At 53.1% G+C, this 25446-nt stretch overlaps 1 protein-coding gene across 3 annotated transcripts in view; it reads left to right on the top strand.

Annotated features, from left to right (window-relative positions):
• The window catches only part of RAB11FIP5 (RAB11 family interacting protein 5), a 35279-nt gene that overhangs the window by 4345 nt on the left and 5488 nt on the right, over nucleotides 1-25446 (top strand). The window contains exons 2-4 of one of the 3 annotated variants that reach the window (XM_087823634.1): nucleotides 14675-15111; nucleotides 15245-15944; nucleotides 23349-24998. In XM_087823634.1, coding sequence (XP_087679760.1) covers nucleotides 14675-15111; nucleotides 15245-15944; nucleotides 23349-24998 — 2787 coding nt within the window. Of the gene's footprint in view, nucleotides 1-14674; nucleotides 15112-15244; nucleotides 15945-23033; nucleotides 24999-25446 lie in introns of all 3 variants that reach the window. The other 2 variants (XM_016202499.2, XM_087823635.1) reach the window with 2 other exon arrangements.

Here is a 25446-nt window from a genome sequence, read left to right as displayed (position 1 = left end):
GCACTGGGAGAGGCACCCTAAGGAAAATGCAGCCTGTTGCCATAAGGTTGGGGTAGTCTTTGAAGGCATCCACATATTCCTTAGCCTCCAGATGCCCAGCATAGAACTGTTGTGGGCAGATGGCACATGACCCCACCACCTTCTCTCCAGATGTGACTGCTCCTCAGGGAGCAGCTGAGGCACAAGGGTCCTTGGCTTCTATGGCTCCTCTTCCAGCCCCAGACCTGGAATTGGAGGCCGGTGGGACTGCCTGGGAAGTCTCCTTTGGCTGCCAGGGGAGGGTGTGGCTGTACTTAGAAGCCAGTCATTAGGACACAGGAGGCTCCATCTCCCTTAGTTATGGGCAGTTTTTATTTGGGGTTGCTTGAGCAGCAGTGTCTGGGGGAGTGGGGAGGGGTAGGAAGTGAGTTCCCCGTCAGACTGGGTGGCTCCTCCAGGCTGGCACGACATCTTCCTCTTCCCCTGCATCTGGCACTGGGTGGGACCCATCTCTGCCCTGTTCTCACCTCCCTGTGGGCAGCCAGGGACAGGCACAACTTAGCAGAACCTCCAATCCAAGTGACCTTGAGGACTGTCCTTTTCCTCTGATGGGGGCTGTCACCTCATTTTTTATTGCTGCCACATGGTATTATGACTCTCTTGCCTTGTCCAGATGTTTCCCCTGCCCTCCCCACCCCACTCAGGGACAGATAATTAACACAATGAGGGGAGCTCTGTGTGTTCTCTGTGAATCAGTGCTCTTTTTCTTTTACTCTTTTGCAAAACAATGTGGTCATGAAGAAGCTTTGCCCTGCCCTGGCAAGTGGCTCAGTTGGCTGGAGCGTGATCCCATGTACCAAAAGGTTGCGAGTTTGATTCTCAGTCAGGGTACATACCTAGGTGTTGTGGGTTCTGTCCCCAGTTGGAGTGCATACAAGAGGCAACCGATTGATGTTTCTCTTTCATATCGATGATTTTCTCTCTCTCCCTTCCTCTCTCTAAAATCAATAAAAAAACTTATCCTCCGTGAGGATTAAAAAAAAAAAAAAAAAAGCAGCAGCAGAAGCTTTGCCCTTCGCTGTGGCCAAGTAATAAAAATAAGTCCACGATGTGGACTGGCAGCCCTGTCAGGGAAGAGTCTGATTGCTTTGCTTCTTACTGAGCTGGCTGAGGACCCCTTATGTTCTGTCTTCCCTCAAGAATGATGGCCACCAGACAGGAGAACTGGGCTCGGCAGGTCATTCTGAGGCCCAGAGTGTGGTGCTGGCCCAGGCCTCACATCACTGAGCAGTGAGCAAGCAGGGACCCTGAAAGTTCAGCTCCCAGGAGGCAGCCTTTCAGAGGAGCTGCACAGGGAGGGGTTTTGTCTCTGGCCACCTTAACCTTCACCTCACCTGGGGGTAGGGAAGGGAAACCAAGCCCACAATCCTGGAATTCTAATGTCAGAGCTAGAAGAGTGCTTAGACATTGGAAATTGAGGCTGGGGAGGGAGAGGGACATGCTGTCCCCTACTCAGCAATTAGGGAGGGTGGAGCTCTGTGTGGCTCCTGGTAGGCCCTGGCACCAGAAGAGATGGCATTTGGGGCCCTGTGTGCGTCACAAGGCACTTTCTGTGGAAGTCCCTATGGGGTTTTAGTGAGAGGGGACATTTCAGCTGGGATGGGAGGGGGGGCCTTGAGGCTTATCTACGGACCTGGTAGACAGTCTAATCCAAAGGCCTTTCTGGAGTGTCTAGGCAGAGGCCAAGAGGGACCATGGGGGATATGGACACCCCAGCCTCCATGCCTGGAGGGCATGATCTTGTTAGGAGGCTGGACACCCACATTTGAAGGAAGGACCACTGCCAGGTGCTGTATTTTGGCGCCTAGACAGGGAGCACTGGAGATGTTCAGAGCAGACAGAGCCATGGGGTCACCTGTGGTCAGGGAAGTCCTTCTTGAGGAGGGGACGTACACCAAAGACCTCTCAGTCTGCCCGCCAGAGAACCCGTCTGCCACTCCACCTTCTGCGAGTTCCCACACCAGCAGCTCGTGGCACTGTTTTGGAGGTTATTATTGCCTTGTTGGTATAGTGTATCATCCATTAAGCCCTTTCTAGGTGCTGCCACTGTTCTGAGGACTTGACTGAATTGAGCTCATAGCAACCTCTAGAGATACAGGTACTGTTGCTGTGTTTAACAGATGGGGAAACACAGAGAGGCCAAGTGACTTTTCAAAAGGCACATAGTACACGGTAGAGCCAGGAGCTGGAGCCAGGCTTCGCATTGTGTGTTCTTCACCACCAGGCTGTACCGCCCACCTCAGTTTCCTTCCATGTCTCCCATGATTCAGCTCAACATGGGATCAAGTGCTCAGCAGCTGTCCTGCGAGGGTTCCTCTCTCCTCCCCAAAGCAGACCTCGGGTTTGATTAGGCTTGGGGGCTCTGTAAGCATAACCTGCTTCTCTGCTGTGAGGCTGTAGCTGACTGGGATAAATGTGTCTGGTCTGTGGCTCCATGTATGTTGTGTCTGTGTGTCTGTTTTGGGATGGGGGTATTGCCTGGCACTTTGGGAAGGAAGGCATCACTGCCACCAGGGTGTCTCTCAGGAGTCAGGGGATGCCTGAGAAACTCTGCCTTGGCTCCTGTACTCTGTCCCCCCAACTTGGAGATTTGCTTCCCTTGGCTTATGCAGTAGAGCAGGGCCTATGAGCATCAGCAGATACAAGACTTCCTGATCTTTCCCAAGACATCATATGCTTGTTTCACTGTGACAGAACCTCCTAAGCCATCTGCTTCCTCCCCCTACAGCAATGTAGATGCAGTAGTTTGCTTTTTTAAAAATTCTCACTCGAGGATATGTTTTTATTGATTTGAGAGAGAGAGGAAGGGGGGGGGAGAGAGAGAGAGAATGAGAGAAACATCGATTGGTTGCCTCTTGTACACGCTCTGACCAGGGATCGAACTTGCAACCTAGGTATGCGCCCTGACTGGGAATTGAACCAGCAACCTTTTGGTGTATGGGATGATGCTCTGACTGACTGAACCACCTGGCCAGGGCTCATTTGCTTTTTTTTCTTTTGTTTGACATCTGGGAAGCAATGACAGGCATGACTGTGCCTGGGTCAGGACTTTTGAGAAAACAAGAGAGAGAAAATGTATAGCCCTTTCCCTAAAAGAGTGAAAAAAATGTTTGAGACAAAACTTAAACAGGAAGCATAATTAACCTGCAAAGCAGCATATAAAAAGTGTGAGAGAAGGAAATGGTCAGAAGAAGGGCAAACTCACCAGGGTTAGAGTGATCAGGGTGGGCTTCCTGGGGGAGGCGGTACTTTGAATGCCGGGTGAGGCTTGTAGGGGGCTGGGTAAATAAATATCTGAGAGGGAGACTGCCCCTCTGGAAGTGGAGGTGAGTGTGGTAGGGAGTAAAAGGAGCCAAACTTAGTTTCTTATGTGCCTCTCTCAGCAAAACAGCCTTTACTTCTTATTTATTTTTGAGGAGTTCACCTGGTTCAAATTCTTAAGGTACAGAGGATACATGATGAAAATTGTCCTGTGTCCTGACCTTGAGCCACCCAGCTCCTCTCCTCAGAGCGAACCAGCATTGCCAGTTACTGTGTAACCTTCCAAAGCTGCTCCGTGCCTCTAAAAGCCAACGCAGTGTGTGTTTTCACCCCTTCCTCTTCTTGTTCACACAAATGCAACGTTCTCCACACACAAGCCTCTACCTGTGGTCATCTGACTTCCCTACAAAGGGATGTGTATTGTTTGTCTCTACCTGTACTAATCTGAATGAGACCCTGGCAAAGGAGACCCTGGCAGAGGGGAAGGGCGCTACTTAGGTTTGACCTTTATGACCCAAGACTCTTGTTTGGGGTGAATATGGCGTTAGGAGCAAACTGGGCAGGGGGTGTGTGGTTAAGTAGAAAGCCTTCTCCTTTCTGCCAAAGACCCCCTGGGAGAAGTCATCTTGCTGGCTCTTTCCTTCCTTTGTGGATGGTTGGTCCTGGGCCACCTCCCTCCCATCCGGCTGATGACAGCCTTTAAAAGGCCCTTGATAGACAATAAATCCAAGTCTTATGTGTGGTTTGCCCTAGTTTTCTGAGTGCTTTCCCAGCATCACCTCATTTTGTTCTTCCCTGAAGGCAGGCAGGGTGACCCCCATTTTTACATATGTGGAGACTGGGGTCTCAGGAGGTAGAATGACCTGTTCAAGGTCACATGACTCATTAATGGCAGTGAGATTTCTGACCTCCAAGCCCAGTGCTTTTTCCCTTACACCGCGCTTTTGGTTACAGATACTTTCTGTTGCTGTCTGTGCTGGTTAGACTGGTCTCCTGGCATTTTTATAGCTTTATTTTTTCTGCTGGGTGAGTGCAGTCATGGCCATGTCTGAGGCAGCTGACGGTGACAGACCTTTGGAGCCTCCAGCAGTAGGAGGGTTGAGGAGAGGAGTATTAGCCAAGATGTTTGTGCCCAGGAGGGAGGGAGGCGGACCTGGCTGGGTCTGCAGGGAGCTGAGTAAGCCATGCCCGCAGAGACAGGGGCAACTAATAAAGTGATGGTTCTGGGCTACAGGACTGTCCCTGGGGACTGTTGGTGCCAGGCAGGTTGCCAGGGTGGGCGATAAGAATCATCGTCTGGCCTGATAAGAGGCGAAATCCTGTCCTATGCTTGTGTCAGGCTTGCAGTTCTACTGTAGATACCAAATCAAAGGGTGGGTTAGATTGTGGATGTGGGAGCCAGAAGGGGATTGGCCTGCTGGCCACACATCTCCAGTCCGATAGTATATAAGGACAACTGCTTGTGGGGGAATTTGGAGAGGAGGGAAGGTATTTGGATGGGGGAGACTCTGGGGAAAGGTTTTCCAATGTTTCTTCAAATTCTGAGTAATAATAGTTTTAGTTGGCACTTCTTTCTGCCTCTAACTGGTTTATTTTATCACCCCCTTTTACAGAGGTGAAATGGCTGGATTAAAGCCACTTGGTGAGTCAGAATCAGGAGTAGAACCCAGGTCTCCTGTCTTCCAGCCCACTGGGGTCTTCCCACTATGCCCTAAAAATAATCTTTTTCTTCACCTTATTTTTGGGACTAGCCAAGCTCTGTGGATTTCATCTCACTTATCCAGCAGGTGTTTGAAGGTGTTCCATGTATCATGCCCTAGGTTGTAGGGGATAAAAGGTGGGTAACAGTCCCTGCTGTCAGTAAGTCATGAATGTGCAGGGTGGAGTGTCTCTGCCAGAGCGGCCCCTCCCACCTTCCCCATTGCTCGTGTCCTAGTTTAGGTTGTTCTTTTTACCTCTGCTCTGGACTGTTATTATAGCTGCTGCTGCCTTTTATAAACCAGAGCCTCCACTGGTTGGGTGAGATTTCACTGGCGAGTTAGTTACCTGTGCCAGGACGGGGTCAGGATCCCATGTACCAGGCCCTGTGCTAGGGGCTGTGGCCATGAACAGGCGGTTAGCACAAGCACAAGGCTCAGGACAAGACCAGAAGCTGGGCTCAGTCATAGGACAGGGAGAAAAAGCCTATGTCCTGGCCCAAGGCTACCCCCTGACCACCTCAGTGGTCTAATATAAACCCTCTGTTAGTCCCAGGTGGTACCAGTGGAGAGTGTAAGTAAATCATCACTCCCTAAATGCTTCAGTACATGTTTTCAGCTGTCTCCAACAGATTCAGGAGCTTTTTAAAAAACATAACTATAATGCCATATTACACAAACAAAATCAACAACTCCTTAATAACCGTCCAATATCCAGTCCATAGTTATGTTCCCCTGATATCAGAACTGTCTCTTCATAGGTGGTTTGCTGAGCCAGGATCCAAACAGGGCTCCCATACTGTGCCTGGTGTTAGGTCTCCCAGTGTAACAGTTCCTCTCTTTGTTTCAACCCTTCCCTGATAGAGGAGCTGGGTCCCTTGTCCTTGAGAAGACCCCACACTGTGGCCCTGGCCGAAGGGCTCCTGATGATACCCTGCACCCCAATTCTCCAGCATCCCCAACCCCAGCATTAGGTCTGGAAGTCGTGTTTCCCAGGTCCCACCCCCCGGCAGGAGCCCTCTCTGTGGGGTGGTTGACTCTGCTTCATGGCCTCACTGTCTGTATTTCACCTTCAGTGAGGCCCAGATTAAGCAGAGGGTTCTGGGCCGTTAGCCCGACTCAGCCCTTATGAAGTTCTTCATCACCCTTTCTCCCAGTAGTTTTAGTACCCATTGATGAAGATTGCACCTAGCTCTCCAGTTCTGCCTTTTCTCCTGTGTCTATCAGGAAGACAGCGTAAGGAAGAGCTTTCCCTTTCAACTATTTGGTCACTCTGCATACGAATGGAAGGCTGGAATAGCAGGAATGACCATTTTTGGCCATTATTTTTCAGTTCGTGATGACTTTCAAATTAAAAACACACCCTGCCCCAGGATAGTGTGCATGATGCTAGTCATTTACATGGCAGGAGTTTCCTGCCAAAGCAGAAACTGTGGGGCCTCATGAGCCTGGGATGGGGGAACAGGGTAGCATGTCTCTGAAGGCTGCAGGTCTTCCAAGGGCAAATGATTGAATCTATACAGCATCACTTGAAATGGCCAGTGGCTGGCCTGGACTGGAAATCTGCAGCAAACCATGTTATGGACATTTAGGTATTTTGGTGTTTTCTCCTATAGTTTTTCCTTGCATCTATTTTTTTTTTTTTTTTTTTGGTAATTCCTCACCTGAGGATATTTTTTTCCATTGATTTTTAGAGAGAGTGGAAGGGAGGGAAGGAGGGGGGAAGAGAGAGGGGAGGGGAAAGAGAAGGAGTAACATTGATGTGAGAGACACACATTGATTGGCTGCTTCCAGCACATGCCCTGACCAGGGCTGGGGATTGAACCTGTAACCCAAGTACATGCCCGGGAATTGAACCTGTGACCCTTTGGTGCACGGGCTGACGCTCTAACCACTGAACCACACTGGCCAGGTCCCTAGCATCTACTGTTTCCCTGCCTTGGCCTTTGGAACCACGTTGCCCCTGTTTGTACTAACTCCCTAGGGAAGCTACGTGTGGAGAATGCGGTGGGAAGGGAAGACAGCCAGGATTTCTTCCTCTCCTTCATGTTGGCTCCTTGCTTTTCCTTCTTGCAGCACAGTTGTCTCTTCTGAGGCCTGTTTTCCTCAGCAGGTGGATTTCGATTCTGCATTTGTCAATTTTGCAGGCCCTCATCCCCATAATGGTGGTAGCTGTTCCCTAGGCTGAGGTAAGGCCAGTCTCCCAAGAGGCCAGGGCTGCAGCCACAGCCAAAAAAGAAAAGCTGCAGACCTGGCGGGTTGCAGCAGTAGCAGGTAAGGGACCACCCCCAGGGAAGTTGGAGATTGTGGCATTGGGGTCATAGTGAAAACAAGCCCCAGTTAGCAGGTACAATTGGCTGTTTTTGTTTCTTTGGAGTCACCTTTATTGGCATGCAGGGTGTGTGAGGGTCAGGCTGACCACTGTAGCGTGACGCTAGGGAGTCTCAGCCACTGGCCAGCTTCTTGCCTTGTCAGGCCCTCCCAGGCCCCTGAGTGGAATCTGGGAGCAGTGCCTGTCCTCTGCCTCGAGGCCTCAGCCCAGGTGCCATGCACTGAGGCAGAAAGGCAAAGACCTGCCTTCTGCTACCTCTGTGCCCTCCCTACTCTAGCCCCTTTGTGCCATGGACCTCTTCTCAGAACAAGATATTCAAATACATAGGATTATAAAGTATATCAATGATATTGAAGAATATTTATCAAATATTAGAACATTTGCTAAAGTAACATGGGCTTTATTACTGTATTAAATAATGTGATTCAATGGTGGACTAATAACTTTAAAGTTCAAAGTAGTGATGAGACAATACTTTGTTAAATCTGTAACATCTGTAATGTGATGTGAAAGTACCTGGTTTCTCCTGGTGACACAGTAATAGGTACTGCTACTCTACAACTACTGTTGCAAAAATTCATAATGGGAAGAGATGCTAAATTTCAGTTAGAGATGAGGGAAAATAAAGATGTAATTTTTCTTTCATCTAAAACATACCCCTTGCTCTGGAGAAATAAGGAGTGACTTTAGATTCCTTGATTGGGCAGGGACACGGGTTTCTGGGCCCGCCGCTTGCTTTTGTGTGTGTGTGTGTGTGTGTGTGTGTGTGTGTGTGTGTGTAGTACTTGTAGAGGGAGGCAGTCTAGTGCAGTGATCAAAGTCGGGACTCTGGAGAGAGGGAGCCTGAGTTCAAATCCTGGTTCTCCTACTTACTGAAAATAAGTATGTGTCTTAACCCAGTGGACTTCTCTGTGCCCCTGTGTCTGCATCTACAAAAACATATGAGCTGATGCTTGTGTGGCATTTCTCATGTGCCAGTCCCTATTCTCTGGGTGCTCCACACATAATCTACATACTCCTTATAGAGTTTTATGAGAGGAATGGACTTCCATTGCCCCCATAGGTGTGGAAACTGAGCCATAGAGTGATTAGATGACCTGCCCAAGGTCATGAAGCCACAAGTGGTGGGGCTTGGGCTTAAACTAGCAGCCTGGCTCCCAAGTCTATGCTGGTAGCCACTCAGGGTCAGCCTCCCACACCCACCTCACAGGGCTGTTAAAAGGATCAGTGGGATATAATGTGGTATGTTGAGTGGTTAGTAACACAAAGTGCCCAGCATATAATAGGTGCTAAATGAGAGGTGAAGTTGTTACTATGAGAAGACTAGTGGCCTAGTGATGGCTAGAGTGGGATCAATAGCCATCTTCATTCACGAGTCTGGGCACTTCCCAAATCTTGTTGGTACCTTCTCTCTCAGGGAAGTTAATGAGATTCTTAGCTCAAAGATGGGGGATGAGGGTCTCAAGGTTAAAGAAGGTCCCCTTTGGGAACTGTCCCCTTGAAGCCTGGCTCTTGTGGCCCCTTCCTTACGAGGCTCCTGTTGGGGGATGGTGGGCAGGGAGCCCTCTCTTTGCTCTTTGGGAACTCCTGATGGTTCACAACTGTTCAGTTGCGAACAGGGACAAACCAGCTCCTAAGTCAATTCATGGATTAATTTGTTAGTTCATTGAACAGATATTTGAGTGTCCGCTATTTTAAGTGCTGGGGAAGCAAAGATGAGCAGAATAGAGTTGCTGCCTGTAGAGCAGGGGAAGACACACATTAAATGGCCGTGCATACATATATTATTTTCCTGTGTGGGATGCACGCATGCTAACATACACACGTGCATGGACACATACCTGGGTACTGCTACTCTACTGCTCTACCACATGGCAGGTAGTGTTAAGTATGTTTCAGGAAAAAAAAAACAGGTAAGGGACAGCTGTAGTTGGGGCACTCAGGGAAGACTCAGAAGAACTGACATGAGTGAGTGAATCATGGCCTGAGATCTAGGCCCTTGTCTCAGCAAAGGGCAAAGCAGGTGCAGTGGCCTTGAGGTGGGAACATGCCTGCTGGGTTTAGAGACACCAAGTAGGCCAGTGTGGGATGAGAGACACGGAGTCAGGGGAGCTGGGAGCCAACAGATGGATCATTTCCACCTTCTGAGGAATGGGCGTGATGTGCTCTGACCTCACCTGTGTGCTGGGTGGAGCATGGATGGCAGGGAGGCAGGTACGCAGGGAACTGTGATGTCCAACAGGAGATGGCGGTGGACTGCACTATAGGCAACAGTGGTGGGAGGGGTTGGATTCTAGCTGTAATTTGCAGGTAGAGCTAAAAGAGTTTGAAGTTTTGATGTGGGCTGTGAGGGGGAAAAAGAGACAAAGATGGTTCTTGGGTTTGGGTTCTGAAATAAACCATGTGGGGGGCTCAGGAAGGGCCATGGTTATTTGAGTCATAAGCTGAAGTGGGGCTGATTAGAACTGGAAATGAGTCAGGTGTTCCTGGGCCTGTGGCTGTCAAGGCCCCCACTGCCCCAGTCTCTGACAGGAACCGCCCAGGCACTTGCCTGTGTTTGACGTCTGCCCGAGGTTGGCCCACCCAGTGTTGGGCTTTTCCAGTTATGCTGTGTGGCAACTCAGCCCAGCTGCGTGCCCAGAGAGCTAGGTGGAGAGCTGGGTGTGGTGGACCTGGGAGTCCACTAGCAGGAGTAAGTAGGGCCATGGTCTTGATAACAGGTGAGGCAACAAGTCCCTTACTCCTTGCATCCCACCTTTGTCGTTTGCCCCTGTGGTGTGTGGGGAGGGTCCAGCCTGGCGGGAGACTGAAGGCTGAGTCCTAAGTCCACACTGGGCCTGCTGAACTTCGTCAGGCCGTGGGAATGTGGGGGAGATATCGTGGCTGAGCAGGGCCCTTTAAGAGCTTTCCCATGGTCAGCCCTCAGGAATTCTGGACTCTGATGGCTGTTGGGGAGGCTGCTCTCAGACAAAGTTTTAATGGCCTGGGGACAGGACAAAACCCAGAGGTTTTCTCAGTGACCTCTCAGGGCTCCATCCTCTCTGGATTGTGCCAACCCTGTGAACAGGTTTCTAGTCTTCATACCCATCTTTGTGCCTCTTTTGGAGTCTGTGATATACATTCAGCCCTTTTCCAGCCTCTGCCCTTCAAGGTGTCTGGAGGCCCAGGTGTTTGCATTCAGCTTGATGAGAAATGGTTCACCTGAAAGGCTAAGGGCATGGGCTGGAGTTAGGCATCTTCATGCTCAAGTTTGGACTTCATCACTTATTAGCTGTGTGACCTTGGGCAAGGCACACACCTCCTCTGTAAGTTAAATTCCTCATCCACAGAATAGAGAGAATGGACGCTGTCTCCTGGACTGTGTGGATAGTGAAAGAGGCACAGAGCCTGGCACGCAGTGAGCACACAATGACACAAGCTCCACTGATTCTCTAGCCCATCGCATGTCTCCCTCTGCCCAGGCATGGTCCTTGCAGGCCCCTCTGCACCCACGAGGTCAGATCTGCATTTTAACCAGACCCGGGGATCCTTTAGTACTTTGCAGTGTGAGAAGCCCCGATGAACATCACTCCCGCTTTGCGTGTATTGTCCTCTCAGCAGCCCCAATAGGGTGGTATGCCCGCTGGATGGCCGGGGAAACGGAGGCTTAGGGAAGTAACCTGGTAGGTGGAGGTTACACAGCAATAAGTGGTGGGCCCAGATGTGCTGCCACATGCATCCATATGGGAGCTCCGGGCAAGGGGTGGGCAGAGCAAGGGTGAAAGGAGAGGGGGAGGGTGGGCAGTGAATTGCTGAGGGCTTATAACATCTCATGGCTTTACTGCCAGGCATTGTTTCTTTACTTTTGAGCTGTGTGCCTGGGGGGATGCTCAGTAAATATCCACAGGGCACACTGTTTAGCTGGGGAGATCCCAGGCACCTGGGAATGACAATTCCAGGGGGTCAGAGTGGAGTGTGGCTAGATTTGGTTGCAGAGTGAGTTAGGTTTAAAGTATATATGCCTGGTCAGAAAGAGGAGGGATAGACTGGGTCAGGATGGTGGCAGCTGAGAGAGCTTCCTAGAGGAGGTGGGACTTGAACTGGGCCACAGGACTCTGTTGTCTCATTCCCCGAGGGAGCCTCAGTCTGCAGGGATGAGATGCTCAGAGCCTGTTTGCTCTGGATTCTGCTGTGTGCGGGACTCTGTAAAGAGAAAATCTCCATCATTTCACTGAGGGATCATTAGCTCACGTTGCAATGTTCAGTGCTTTCTGGCCTCAACTGGACTGTGTGCTGCAGTGCTTGGCAGACCCCGGTCTGTTGGGGGCCCTGTGGACAGGCAGGAAGAAGCAGGAAGCAGGGGTGGCAGGGAGGGATGTGGCCATCTCAGCTTATAAGGGTTACACTCCTGGGAGAATGCCTGCTGTGGTTGAGTCCTTGGGGCCTGAGGTGCCAGGAAGGGTCCAGTTCAGGCCTGGCCTGGTGGGCAGGGGGAAGTAGGGTAAGTTGGTAGGGAGATAGCTGGGTGACAGTGGCTGGAGGTCTAGAGGCAGGTCCTGGCCATTCTCAACCTCACTGTGTTCTGGATGGGAGTCTCAGAAAATGGTGAGGAAAGTCTTTTTCCTCTTGGCCTCCCTGAAAAGCAAGTCTAGAGAACCCCAAATTCCCTGGGGAAGAGCAGGACAAGCACAGGTAACTTTATAGAGGAGAGGGTTGGGAAGGGCGGGGGACCTGAGCCTCACCCTGGGTTAGTGAGACAACCTCCTTCCTTTCATGGGAGCGGGTGGGAGGGACCAACGAGCAGCCCATTCTGTGGCTCAGCAACTGAGGAGATAAGACAGGAATGAATGGGTGTTTTCTTGTCTCTTCCTCCTGTTACGACAGCAATATATGCTCTGTATAAAAAATTCCAACAGGGCAAAAATAGACAATGTCGGAAGCGATAGTTCCTTGCAACCTCACTTCCCCGAGGTAACCATGGCTAATGCTGTGGAGTGTGGAATGACCGTTGGGGCTGAGGGCCCCTGGCCTTTATGCCCCAGCAAAAGACAGCTTCGCTTGCTGATTCCAGCTACTGGGTTTGGGGGATTTGGGGCTGGAGGCCATACACTTCTCTTTTGCCCCAACCCCTAGGATCTTCCTGCCCTAAATGGGGCCTAGGCCAGGTTTGGGGAAAGTGACTAGAGCTTGGCCTTTAGAGGCTCCATGTGGTGCCCAGTGTTGCTGGTGAGGACCTGATGCTATTCTAATTCCTGACGTATGAGCCTGCCTCCCCTCTTTGGAAGCCTTTAGGGTCTCCTTTTTACACCTGGTGTTCTGCAGCCACACAATGGTACCTGTTGACTGGGTCTTCCTTTGTTCATCCTGCTGCATGCTGGTGGGCCCTTCCAGGCTGCTGTTCATGTCCTTCAGTTACGGAGAACTTTCTTGTATTTTTTCTGTCATTGTTTCATCCTCTTTGTGTTCTTTGCACGTACTCTCTCTGTCTTTTTTTCTAGTTAATAAAATTCGTTTTAGAGCAGTTTTATGTGTATGGAGAAACAAGGGGAAAGTACAGAGAGCTCTCCCTTTATACTCCTTAAATCCCTCCCGTTTCCTCTGTTATCTACATGTTGCATTAGTGTGCTACATTTGTTATCACTGATGAGCCAATATTGATACTTTACTATTAATGAGAGCCTATAGTTCACATTAGGTTCCTTCTTTGTGCTTTATATTCTACGGGTTATGACAAATGTGTACTGACATGTATCTATCATTACAGTATCGTACAGAATAGTTCCACTGCCCTAAAATCCCATGTGAATTGTTGATTTCCAGGTTGCTCAGCTTTTGTCTTATGTTGTGGATGGGAGAGATGACTCCCAAGCCCCTCACTCACACGAGCCAACTCTGCTCCCGTGTTTGACTCTCCAGTTGTTTGGTGGTGTACTTCCTTGAATCGACCTCTAATAATCGCCTCATCTTTGTCCTACATTCTGGAGACTTCCTCCAATTTATCTTGGAACACATCCTTTGGATTTTTAATTTGAGCTCTTATGTGCCGGGGAGGTTATACATTTTGGGTGCGAGTGTGAGAAAGGGGCCTGGTTTTCACTTACTCTTGTTTTCCAGCTGTACCCGACCCCATCATTTAGGCTTGGTGTCCCGACGTCCAGACTTTTCTGGTTCAGTCTCTGCAGAGTCTCTCCACTCACATCTGTGGAGATGGGCAGGAGTGTGACCTGGGTGACTGGGTTGGGAAGGGGGCCTGTGGAGGTGTCTAGGTGCTCCACACAGATGCCATATGGTGTGGCCAGCCAGAATGGGCTTGGTCAGCCCTTCCTTCTGGGCCTTCCCCTAGGAGTCCGAGCTGTTGGGGAGGAGGACTTGGGAAGCAGAAGAAGGAGGAGCTCTGTGCACACACCTTCCCTGGAGGGTTGCTCCACCCACCCTGGGCATGTGTGTTAGGGGTCTCTAGGGAGTGTGTAGTGGGAAGAACACGGCCTTTGGGGTGATGAAAACCTGGGGTGTCTCCCCTCTCTGGATTCCTGGCAGCTTGTTCTCAGAGGAGTGGCTACCTCTGAGCCTCGACCTCTTGATCTGTGAAATTGGGGTAGTGTCTCTGACTCACGGCTTGATGTGAGGTGTAAGTGGGATGAGATGAGGAGCCCTGCACTTCGTTGTAACACACAGTAGACGCTCATCAGATAGGAGTGCTCTTTCCCTTCCCCAGGTCTCTTGCTGAAGACCCCTTTGTGCCATCTTGTCTGCTCCTCCATCTGGCAGAGCTGTTCCTGGTGGGGCGTGGGGTGAGTCAGTGAGTGGGTGAGGTGTGTGTACATGGGCTAGTGTTCCTGTGTTCCTGGCCCAGGGCCTCTGGGTGAGCTGTTCTTTTCTGGGCTCACTAGTGGCTCAGGGCAGAGCGTTGGCGGAGACTTGGCCAGGGGAGATGATGTAAACAGGGAAAAATGTGGCAGGTCTGTCACAGGGGACTGGAGATGTGAGAATCCTTCCGAGACCCAGCCTTACCCCTCTGGGCCTCAGAGTGCCAGTTGTAGGGGGGAGGGCTCAGCTGCAGGGAAGGTGCTGGGGTGGAGGGGCTAGATGTGGTAACCCCTGCCTGCCTAGTAGCACCAAGGAGCTTCCCCTGTTCGAGATGTGGTTTTCTCCATCATGGAAGAATTTTGGATAGTTTCTCAGCTATGCCTGTGGCCTGGGAGGCAGGGCCCGTGTGTCAGAGCAAGAGTCTGTAGTGAGAGGCTGTCATGGCCCCCAAGGCAAGGAGGGGCCCTATGAGGTCACTGGCATCAGGGGAGGCCAGGCTTCCTGCGTCTTCTGTGACCAGAGCTCTGCCCAACTTGCCCCCCTCCCTGTCTTCTCACAGGTGGTACAAGCTACACTCCAAGCCAGGCAAGAAGGAGAAGGAACGTGGGGAGATCCAAGTCACCATCCAGTTCACTCGTAACAACCTGAGCGCCAGCATGTTTGACCTGTCCATAAAGGACAAGCCACGGTCTCCCTTTAGCAAGATCAAGGACAAGATGAAAGGGAAGAAAAAGTATGACCTGGAGTCTGCTTCTGCTATCCTCCCGAGCAGTGCCCTGGAGGATCCTGAGCTGGGCAGCCTGAGCAAGATGGGCAAAGCCAAAGGCTTCTTCCTCCGCAACAAGCTGCGCAAGTCGTCCCTGACCCAGTCCAACACCTCACTGGGCTCCGACAGTACCCTGTCCTCAGCCAGTGGGAGCCTGGTGTACCAGGGCCCCGGGGCCGAGCTCCTCACCCGTTCCCCCAGCCGCAGCAGCTGGCTGTCCACTGAAGGGGGTGAGCGAGAGGGGCCTCACCTACTGCAGAGGGTAGTGGAGGTTGGGCTTTCCATCAAGGGAGCAGGGGAGGCCCCAGGACAGGAAACAGGGCTTCTCTTCCCTGCGATAACCTTCATGTGCTTCCTTTTCAGGCAGGGACGCTGCCCAATCCCCCAAGTTGTTCACCCACAAAAGGACCCACAGCGACGAGGCCAGCCAGTTGCGAGCTGCTCCTCCCAGGGCCCTTCACGACCTTCAGGGCCACCTTGACACCGCCACCCGCTCTTCTCTCTGTGTCAATGGGAGCCACATTTACAACGAGGAGCCCCAGGGCCTCTTGCGGCACCGCAGCTCAATCTCGGGCCCATTTCTACCCTCCAGCTCCCTACACAGTGTTTCTTCTCGGCCCTCTGAGGAGGGACCTCGGGCTGCAGATGACTCCTGGGGTAGAGGCAGCCGCAGCGCCAACAGCTCAGAGGCAGTGCCTGGACCAGAGGAGCCGAGCACTCAGGCCAAAGCCCTGGCCCTTGAGGCCAGCCACTCTGGAGAGGAGGATGGGGCCCGACTCCAAGAGGGGAAGCCAGTGCAGGTGGCCACACCCATGGTGGCCTCCTCTGAGGCTGTGGCAGAGAAGGAAGGAGCCCGGAAGGAGGAGCGGAAGCCCCGGATGGGCCTCTTCCACCATCACCACCAGGGGCTGAGTCGGAGTGATTTGGGGCGCCGCGGTTCTCTGGGGGAGAAGGGGGGTCCCACCCCGGGGGCCTCCCCCCATCATTCATCCGGCGGGGAGGAAAAGGTCAAGAGTAGCTGGTTTGGCTTGAGGGAAGCCAAGGAACCAACTCAGAAACCCAGGTACGTCCTTGGCAAAACTAGCTTTGCTCCTCGAGGAGAATGCTGGGGTGTTTGCAACCTGGATCTGGGGCTGGGCGGGTGGAGCTGATGATGGGGCCCTCGGCAGACTGCTGGGGCTCTGGCTTTGCATGGTTGAGTGGGGCTCTCCCTAAGCCAAGGCTTTTTGTCTGCACTTGGAGGCAGGTGAGCCTCAAGGGCACAGTGCTCTGAGGGCCCCGTGGATTGAGCACAACTCTCCAGTGGTGGGCCTTGCTTCATGAGTTGGTGCACCCACCCCCTGAGAGAGGGGGAGGAATAGAAGAACAGGAAGGCCATTTGTATGAATTTTGTTCCTAACCTCCACCTCCTGCCCTCTGGCCTCAAGGTAAGAAAGCCTTGGCAGGTAGAGAGGTGGGGACTGGCGACTACACCTGACTTTCCCCACCCTTCCTGAAGCTAGCCTACTTCCCTGCAGCTGCCCCAGCTGGTCCTTGGTCTCTTCCCCCAAAGAGGGAAGTGAAGTAATTGATGCCTCCCTGCCTGCGCCTACCCCCCCATACAGCCAACCTCCAGTTGCTACCCTGCCCTGGCAAGAGGCTGTGGGCAGCTCCCCCAAAATCTGTAACCTACCCTCTGTCCATGGAGACCCTTGGCTCTGGCCCTCTCTGGGTCTCTTGGTCTCGAGGTATGGCAAGTGCTGATGATGGCATCTTTGTTTTGAATGTGCTTATTCCCATGCAAAAGAGGGATGCAGGAGTCCTTTATTGAGCTCAGTCCCTGGACAGAGCTCCTATGATGGTTCTGATACCAATTAGAATTATGCATTCAGTTCCATTGTGGGGGTTTGTGGGTTTCCCACACATCCAGGGAATTCTCTGACACCAGCTGGGTGTCCTACAATTCAACTCAACTCTGACACTGTTTACTCAGAGGATATCATCAAATTCCACAGGTAAAGGGCTCAGTCCTACAGGACAGGTCCCCCTCCCCCACCACTTCAGACGCCAGTCAAAAGTCAGTGCTTCTGACTGACCAGCTGTATCTATGAGGCTCCAACAGCTCTCTTCTTGGGTTGGATTAATTTGCTAGAACAGCTCACAGAACTCGGAAACACTTTACTTACTAGATCACGGGTTTGTTATAAAAGTCTGTAACTCAGGAACAGCTGATAGAAGAGATATACAGGGTGTGATATGGGGACAGGGCACAGAGCTTCCATGCTCTCTCTGAGCGCAGCCACGCTCCCCAAATCTCCACATGCTCACCAACCAGGAAGCTCTCCCGGTCCTTTTGGGTTTTTGTGGAGGCTCCATTACATAGGTATGAGTGATTATGTCACTGGCCATTGGGGATTGATTCAACCTCCAGCCCCCCACCCCTAGAAATTTGGGGGTGGGACTGAAAGTTCCAACCCTCTGTATATGGTTGGTTCCCTTGGCAACCAGCCCCTCCATTAGGTGCTTTCCAAAACTCACCTGATTAACATAAACCCGGTTGTATTGAAAGGATTTGTTGTGAATAATAGACACGCATATCACCTTTGTCGCTCTGAAGTGTTTTCAGGAACTGAGGACAGGAGACCAAATATTATAACAAAAAATGCTCCCACTGCTGCTATCACTCAGGAAATTTCAAGAGTTTTGGAAGCTGTGATCCAGGAACTGGAAGCTGTGGATGAGCACATATATATGAGAAATACATATTTCTTGTAAATCACAGTATCACAGCCCCTGACCACCACTCTGGCCCTTTTGCCTTTTCTAACTCAGAGCCTTTGAAAGCTGCTGCATTGTCCAGCAGGCCCAGGGTGGGGCTCCAGGCCTAGGCCATAGGCGCATGTATTCCCCATTCTCAAGGGCCTGAGGCCAGCGCTGGACAGGAGCATCTGTGGCAGCCCTAATCCATGTGGCAAGGGCAACAGTTTCTGTTCTCTCAGCAAGCCTGCTCCTCCCCCTCCATGGATGTAGGGGCAGGAGGTGGGGTGGGAAGGCTAGGCACAGTGGTGAAGGGTCAAGTGATAGGGTAGAGGGAAGGTCCCTAAACCTCTTCCCAGCAGAGGGAGAAGATGCCTGAGGTCCTGGTTCTTCTCTTTCCCTGTGAAATTGTGAGTCTGCTAAGGGGAATAGGGAGAAAAATGCAAGGCCTTTCTCTGTGTGGACCCTGGCCAGCTGGTGGCCTCATAGACAGGTATGTGGAGTGGATCAGCCTCTAGATGATGCTACCCTTTGCTTCCCCTGCTCAGTAAATCCTCTCAGTCCCTGCTGCCCATCCCCTCCCATAAGAGCACAGGGGAACTTCTGACCACCTATAGCTTAGGGGAAAATCAGGAAGAAAGGATGGGCCTTTCTCAGATACCCAGGATAAGCCTGGTGGCCCTGGACAACTCAGACATCTTTGTAGGTGGTGGAAGAGAGGGAGGTGGCAGAAGACCTAGATGGCATCTGCCAGGGCCTGGGTCAGAAGGGGCACAGACCATGGGCTTAGTGCTGTCATCTATGGGGTGTCTCTGGGCCTTTTCTGGGGCAATACAGATGCCAGGGGGACATCTCTCTGTGAGGTCATTTCTAGGTGCTTGCCCAGGCTTTGGGCTTAGACACCTGCAGGCCATGACTTTGAGTGATGTTGGGGATGTCACTGCTTCTGCTTGCAGCATCCATTTTCCTTCCTCATGTCTCCTAACGGCATTTGAGAGTCCAGAGAAGTTGGGTCACTGATGAACATAAGGAAGCTAAGATGTTTGTTCTTCTAATATTTGAATTCTGAGCTTGTCCTCAGCTGGTTGGAGGGCACCCGGGGCATTCCTGCCCTCCCTAGGGCCCATGTGCGGGGCAGGCTCTGTGGCCTTGTGTCCGCACAGGGCAGGAGGGACCTTTCCTTGGTCAGGAGAGGCTTGGAACCTGGCCATTGAGCTCTGTCAGCATCACCCTGAGCCTGTGTGCCTTGAGATGAGGAGGCTGGCCTGGAAAAAAACCACTGTTGGTGCTTACCCAGGAGGCTTGCTGAGGGCTTGCTGAGGAGAATAGGAGAGGTGAGCTGACTCACTGCAGGAAGCTGTAGGTTAGACACCTAGAACTGGACTGACTGAATGTAGCTGCAGAATCCCCAGCTGGGAGCACAGGGAGCCTGTTCACAGACCCAGAGGTTTGGGGTGACTCTGCCCTGGGGGCTGCAGCTGCAGACTGCTGGGTGTTCCTCACTAGGAAGGGCAGCGGCGCCCTCTAGTGCTCCCAAGTGGCACAGATGCCCCATGGAGAGCCTGAAGTGGTATGGGTTCTGGCACACAGAATCCAGAAAAAAGCTGCTGCTGTTGGAGAAGGCAGTGGCTAGAAGAGGCAGAACAAAGGTGTGAAGGGCTGAGAAGATAGTCCTCCTGTTCTTCCTGACCTGGCCCCTTGTTTGCTGGTTCCCATGGCTGTTATACTAGGCCCCTCCCTACCTATGTGTGTGTGTGGTGTGTGTGTGTGTGTGTGTGTGTGTGTGTCCGGAGGAGTTGGTAATGGAGACCAAGCCCCATCTGGGTCACTGGACACATCCCCACTCACCAGTCTTGCTGTGAGCCATTCATTTTGAGCTGCAGCATAGGCTACTTAGTGCATGTTTAGGACCATCAAGACAATGGGTGTTAACGCTCCCAGTTCCAGAGCAGCTTGTTTTGTGTCTGTTCCTCCCTTTCTAATCCTTTTAGAGGGTCAGCTTCTCTAGGGCAGATCACTCTGTCCCCTTTCCTTCCTCCCATCACACTGACCATAGAACTTTGTGCACAGTAGGGGAGCAAGTGGTGAATGCAAACATTGTTTTACTTGGGGGTAAGTGTGGTACAGCACAGAGGCATGTGTACTGTGGCCTTTCACGATCTCTGCCTCTGCCCTGGCCCCTCACGGGGTGGTGGGCAAAGTCCTCATGAGCCTGGAGTGTGCAGTGGTCACCGAAAGAGCTTGCATTCTCAGTGGAGTAAATGAGTAACTATGCTGTGTGCCCAGTGACTTAGAGTTAATGTGGCTGTGCATCCTGTTTGTGCCTGCTTTCCTGGTATAGTTAATAGTCTCTTTAGCATATTTAAAATGTTCTGGTTTGGAAGATAAATTATATGGTTTCCCTTCAGCTCACAAGGCCCCACTATGTCACCTTGTTGTGCCCAGATGATGGCAGAGGATATGTCCAGTCTCCCAGACATGTTTCTTGACCATCGGGCACATCTCAGACAGATGACAGGAGGTCATGTCTTAGGAGAGGTGGTTGAAGGGCATGTTGGCTGGGGGCGGTTATGCCTCAAAGGCTGGCTTTGGCCTTTTGGGGGACTGCCTGGTGGAGAGCCTTTGCAGATCCACATGCCATTTCTGGGATCAGTGCGTGGAAGTAAAAGGACACAGAGCTGATCTCAGCCAAAGGAAGAGCTGTCCACCAGTGAATTCTGGCCTCCAGCTACAGAGGCAGTCCAGTGGTATAGTGAGCTGCCCAGTGACAGTGCTTAAGAAGAGGGGCTAATAGAGTGAGCAGGTGATTCCTGAGTTAAATGGCAGGTCGAACCAATTGTTCAAAGTTTCCGCAGGCCCTAAAGTTTTATTTCCATAGCTTGAAGGGGCAGAGCCCTTTGATTTATCATTTCTTTCCCCAACTTTTGATCCTAAAAGAGAAGGCAAATCAGCATATGTTGAAGCCCCACTGCCTGGCAGGGGCATGGCACTGTGCTAGGCTGGCACTGTGAGTTCTGGGATGCAGGTGTTTATGTCTGTTTTTAGAGCATAACCTGCAAAGCTAACCACATGTGGGAACGTGTCTCTGACCTGTGCCAGGTGGAATGGAAGGGAGGGGATATTTCAAAGTGAGAATCTTTAGAATGTGCATCTTGTGGAGCGAGGGTGAGGGAGGTGTGGGGGAAGGGTTTGTTGCTACATAGGAGGGATATACAGGATGCTCTTAGAGGGAGCCTGTCCAGCTCTGGGGAGCCTGCTGGGCCTGGCACCTGGAGTTCCTTACTCCAGGGAGAGCTGTTTGCTGGTTCCATACCAACGGGTCTGTATATACCTCTGGGGAGCCAGTAGGGGGTTGCCAGCCTAGCCTGGGGCTCCAGCCTACTTCCTTGCTGCTCTGCTACCTTATAGTTCAGACTGCAGCCAGACTGCAGCAAAACTGCAAGGGTGAGTGGGGCCAGACTGGGGCTGAGCTTTATGCTATTTAATGTTGATGGAGCTCTTGTCCCCCAGGTCTCTCTGGCCACTCGTCATAAAGGAGACTGGGGAAAGAGGTGGCTCAAAGTACCCCAGCCCTGTTCTGGGGCACTGAGGCCTGCTGGCAGGGCTGGCTGCATCCTTTATGGGTGCTCCAGTGGGGAGCACCTCAAGGCAGGGTCTTGACCCACGGAGTGGTGGTACATTGCTGTCCTTGGTCCCCAAGGTAGGCATGTGTGCGTTGGCCCTGGGGCCTGCCTGAAATGAAGGGAGAAGGGATGTTTGCATTGGTTGGGACTCTGGGCCTAGGATTCTCTCTCTTTCTCCCATGTTGTGACCATAGATAGAGGCAGAATGGTGCTGGGAAGCCCAATAGGGTGGGAGTAGAAGGGACTTTTTAATCTCCTCTCCCTCCATCTCTAGATTGTACCATGAGACTGAGAATCTGCCCTTGGATGGGGAATTATTGTAGGGCAAAAATAGGGTCAGGAGAGTCTCTGGAAGCTGGATTCTTAGGAGAAACCCAGGGGGTGGGGAACTGGATGTGCTGCCTGTGAGGCTGGGCTCACAGGCTTGCAGACTGTTGGGAAGCCCACCTTTGCTGCTGATTGAACTGATTCCTTCCAGTCTTCTGCCCATGGTGGTTTGGACAAGCTGGTCCTGCCTCTGCCTAGCTCTGTGTGGGGCCTGCTCTGTCCGGGGCCCTGATTCTCAGAAGAGTCCTGGTAAGCTCCAGACTTCTTGGCCTCTTTCCCTAAATGGCCCTCTATCCCACTCTGCAGCCCTCGTGGGCTGACGGAGGAAGCCTGACTTCTGTCAGCTCGTGGCTCACCCCCAGGATTTCCCTGTTGGGAGAAGCAACTTGAGTGGAGAAGATGAATGTGTAGGAGTTCCCAGGATGTGTTTACTTGGGCACGGGTCAAGGAATTGGGGCCTTGGGGCTTAGAGTGGAAGCTGGAAGATGGGGCTCAGACAGTGTCCTGGGAAACTGAGAGCTCTAGTTTCAGTCTGCCCCTGCCCACCTCCCTAAAGTTCGCTGCACACTGTAGACCAGGTGTAAATGCAGGTGATGCCCCCTCCCACAGAGGACTCTGGAGAGGACACGTGCAGGCCAACAATTGTTCTCTAGGGTTTTGGGGCGTGTAGGTTCACTACCATGGCATGGATTTCCCAGGGGAGCCAAGGGTCTGTGTGGGGGACCCCAGGAGGTCCCGAGTGATTTCCAGAGTTGCTGCTACTGCCTCTGGGTCCATGTTCCAGCCTTTGTCTCCCCATCCACTTTCAAGACTGTTGGTACGGGATACTGTTGGTATGGGGCACTGTCTGCTGGTGCCGGTCCCTGTGGACGCCTGACAGTAGATGTCCTCGGCAGTGACTCTCTGTCCTTCTTGGACAGTTATGTATTGACACCTTGTCTTGCCTGACAACAGCCCATGATTACTTCCTGTTTCTATGAGGGGTCAGCAGAAGCCAGACATGTCTCTGGTAGTGCTGCTTTGTCCAGCCAGATACCTAGGCTGGCCTTTCTCTGGTCTCTGTCCCTCCAAGCCAGTCCTTGAAGGGTGTCAGGCACTTTCTGGTCGTTCGTCAGGAATAATCCTGGTGTTGAGTAGACTATTCAGCATGGGATAGTGGAAAGAACACTTGGTTTAGGTTGGGGCCCTGCCTGTGAAATGGGATTATTGCTTCCCAGGGTTGGTGTGAGGATTAAATGAACTCTGCTCAGCATCTTCCTCCTTGGATGGTGCCTAATATATGTCACATGTTGGGTCTTCCCTCTGTCCCCTGGCCTACACATGTGCCTGAACCCAGCCTGTGTGGCATGTGACACCTCGTCCTGTGGCACCTCCCCCAGGTGGGGGGCAGGGGGCGTGGTACTCAGCAGGGGCGTTTCCAGTCTTGGCATTAACCAGGAGGCTCACGGTTTTGTCTCCCTCCACAGCCTGGACGTGTCTCCTCAGGTAGAACCTGACCCAGCTGCTCTTCCTCACCACCTCCCCTGCTCCCCCTGTGCTCCGGCCCCCCCCACTCCTGCTCCCACCGCTGCTCCCATGCTAAGCACTAACCTTTTTGCAGCCGCCTCCCCCGCTGCTGCCACTGCTGCTGCCACCACCGCCGCCGCCCCCGAAGCCACCCCATCTGGATTCTTGGGTCTCACCAACCCGTTCCTCACCTCCTTGCAGAGCAACCCTTTCTTCGAGGAACTCATTGCCAACATAGCACTAAACTCTCCTTCACCTGCTCCCTCTCTCCCCAGTGCCTCCAGGGCCAGCCCCACCCCCCTGGCCTCCCCTGGGAAAGCCCCGCCTGAGTGGGACGACACCTTCAACATCTTTGCTGCCAGCAGGCTGTGTCCAGAGGCCAGGAGCGAGATCCTGGCCCCTGCAGGAGTGGGGCTGGAGGCGACTGGGCTGCAAGACCCAGGCCCTGGGGCCATGACAGTGGAGGCAGCTGAGCCCCAGGGGGACCCAGGGGGAGGAGGAAGAGGTGGGAGCAACGAGTGGCCGGAGCCCAGGGTTCCTCTGGACTTGGGACTAGACGACCAGAGCCTGAGTGCCGCCGACCTAGGGCCTCTGGGGTCTGTAGAGGCCGGCCTGCCCTCTGCGTCAGCCTTGCACCCGCAAGCCTCATCCTCTGAAGCAGACAGGGAGCTGGTGGCCCCAGGAGGGGAAGCAGGGCAGAGTCCAGCAGACAGTGGCGCATCTCTGTTCAGCTCCCCAGAAGTGATCAGTGTGTGGGAGAGGCTGCCCGGCCCAGGCGACACCCCGGAGGGCCAGGATGAGGAGCCCCCCAGAGGCCAAAACCAGCTTTTGCAGGAGCTCAATACAGTCGACAGTTCCTGGCCTTGGGATGTGGTCACCCTTTCTCCTGCAGCTGAGATGTCCTCCCCAGTCATACAGGGAGGGTCTGATGAACTGCCCCCTCCCCAGGGGAAGCCAGAGTCACCAGAACCTGTGAGCCCCAAGGGGAGCCAGGAGCTTCCTCAGGAGGAGCTAGAGCCAGAGCCCAAACCCGAGTGGACGCTGGACAAGGGGCTGCAGCCCAGCACGCTGCCTCCCAAGCCGCCCCGCCTCTTCATACGCTCCGATTACCAGGAGGAGGCGGAGGAGAAGGCCACCCTGGGGCTGCGTGGCAGGGGGCCAGAGACAGGAGAAGATGACTCCTCCCCAAGTGCACTGGCTGCTGGTCCCCAGGAGGCCAAGGAGGACAGCAAGGAGCCAGGCTCCGAGTCTGACAGCTATTCTTCTGGAACCCTGCTGGGTGAGCCAAGCCTGGAAGAGCCAGTGGAGGATGCCAGCCCTCCTGTGCCTGGGCCCTGTTTATCTCTGCCCGCCAGCTGCCCTGAGGGTCCTGTCCCCATATCCTCGTACTCAAAGAGTGTGGCTCTTCAGAGCCAGCAGATCTGGGGAGCTCTGGAGAGAGGAGAAGGTCCGGAGGCTTCTGAGCCCCAGAGCCAGGAACCAGCAGGAGAGGGGCTGGGGCCCCTGCTGGGCAGCTCCCAACAGCCTGACATGTGGGCTTTGGAGAAGGATGCCTTGAACCCCTTCTTGTCTCAGGGGAGCCGAGATCCCCCGAGCCTCCCGTCCACATCCCCTCCAGAGTCCAGGGAATCTTCCATTCACTCTGGATCAGAAGAGCTGTCCACACCCCCAGAGCCTGCCTTTCCACCGCCCCCTCTCCCACCCCGGGCCAGCCACTGCCCCGAGGGGCCCAGTTCTCCGTGCTGTCCTCTGCCTGGAGCCTGGCCCCTGACCTCTTTCTCCCCGCCCTCTGGGGAGCCAGCCTCCCCCCCTGGGGGCTCCCCCACCCCACTTGGGGAGGACCACGCTGCAGCCACCCCAGCCTCCCCGCTTGTGCTTCTGCCCTTGGAGACACGACCAGCTGAGGAGCCACAGCCCAATGCCAGGTGAGCAGCCACCCCGATAGCACTGTCCAGGAGGAAGGGGGTGGAAGGGGGCAATGCAGTCCAAGGGCTGAGATGTTCACAGTTCAGCCTCAGCCCCTCCAGAGGTGGGTGGCTTTGAAGACATGAGCCTTCTGTGGTACCGGCTCTGAAACTGCCTCCTTTTTGGGGCCTTGGACCAGCAGGTGTCCCCCACAAACCAGGACTTTGGGGGATGACAACACTGATGAAATGCAGGGGGTGATGAATGGGGTGGGGAGAGGAGAGGAAGGGAGGGGAAGGGAGCAGTCAGCAGGGGAAGGGAGATGAGAGCTAGGGTGCTTAGCCACTGGGGCCAGGGACAGTGAAGCTTGTCATACACTCCCCACCCCTCCCATCCTCTGCAACAGTCCTCTGCCCCAGGCCCCAGGGTAAGAGGCTGTGAAGGCAGCCAGAGGACAGAGAGGAAGGC

Source organism: Miniopterus natalensis, chromosome 13 (genome assembly GCF_054644295.1).
Source record: "Miniopterus natalensis isolate mMinNat1 chromosome 13, mMinNat1.hap1, whole genome shotgun sequence".
Lineage (NCBI taxonomy): Eukaryota > Metazoa > Chordata > Mammalia > Chiroptera > Miniopteridae > Miniopterus > Miniopterus natalensis.
The sequence above is the reverse complement of the archived record's forward strand: the minus strand, read 5'-3'. Positions and strand labels throughout refer to the sequence as shown.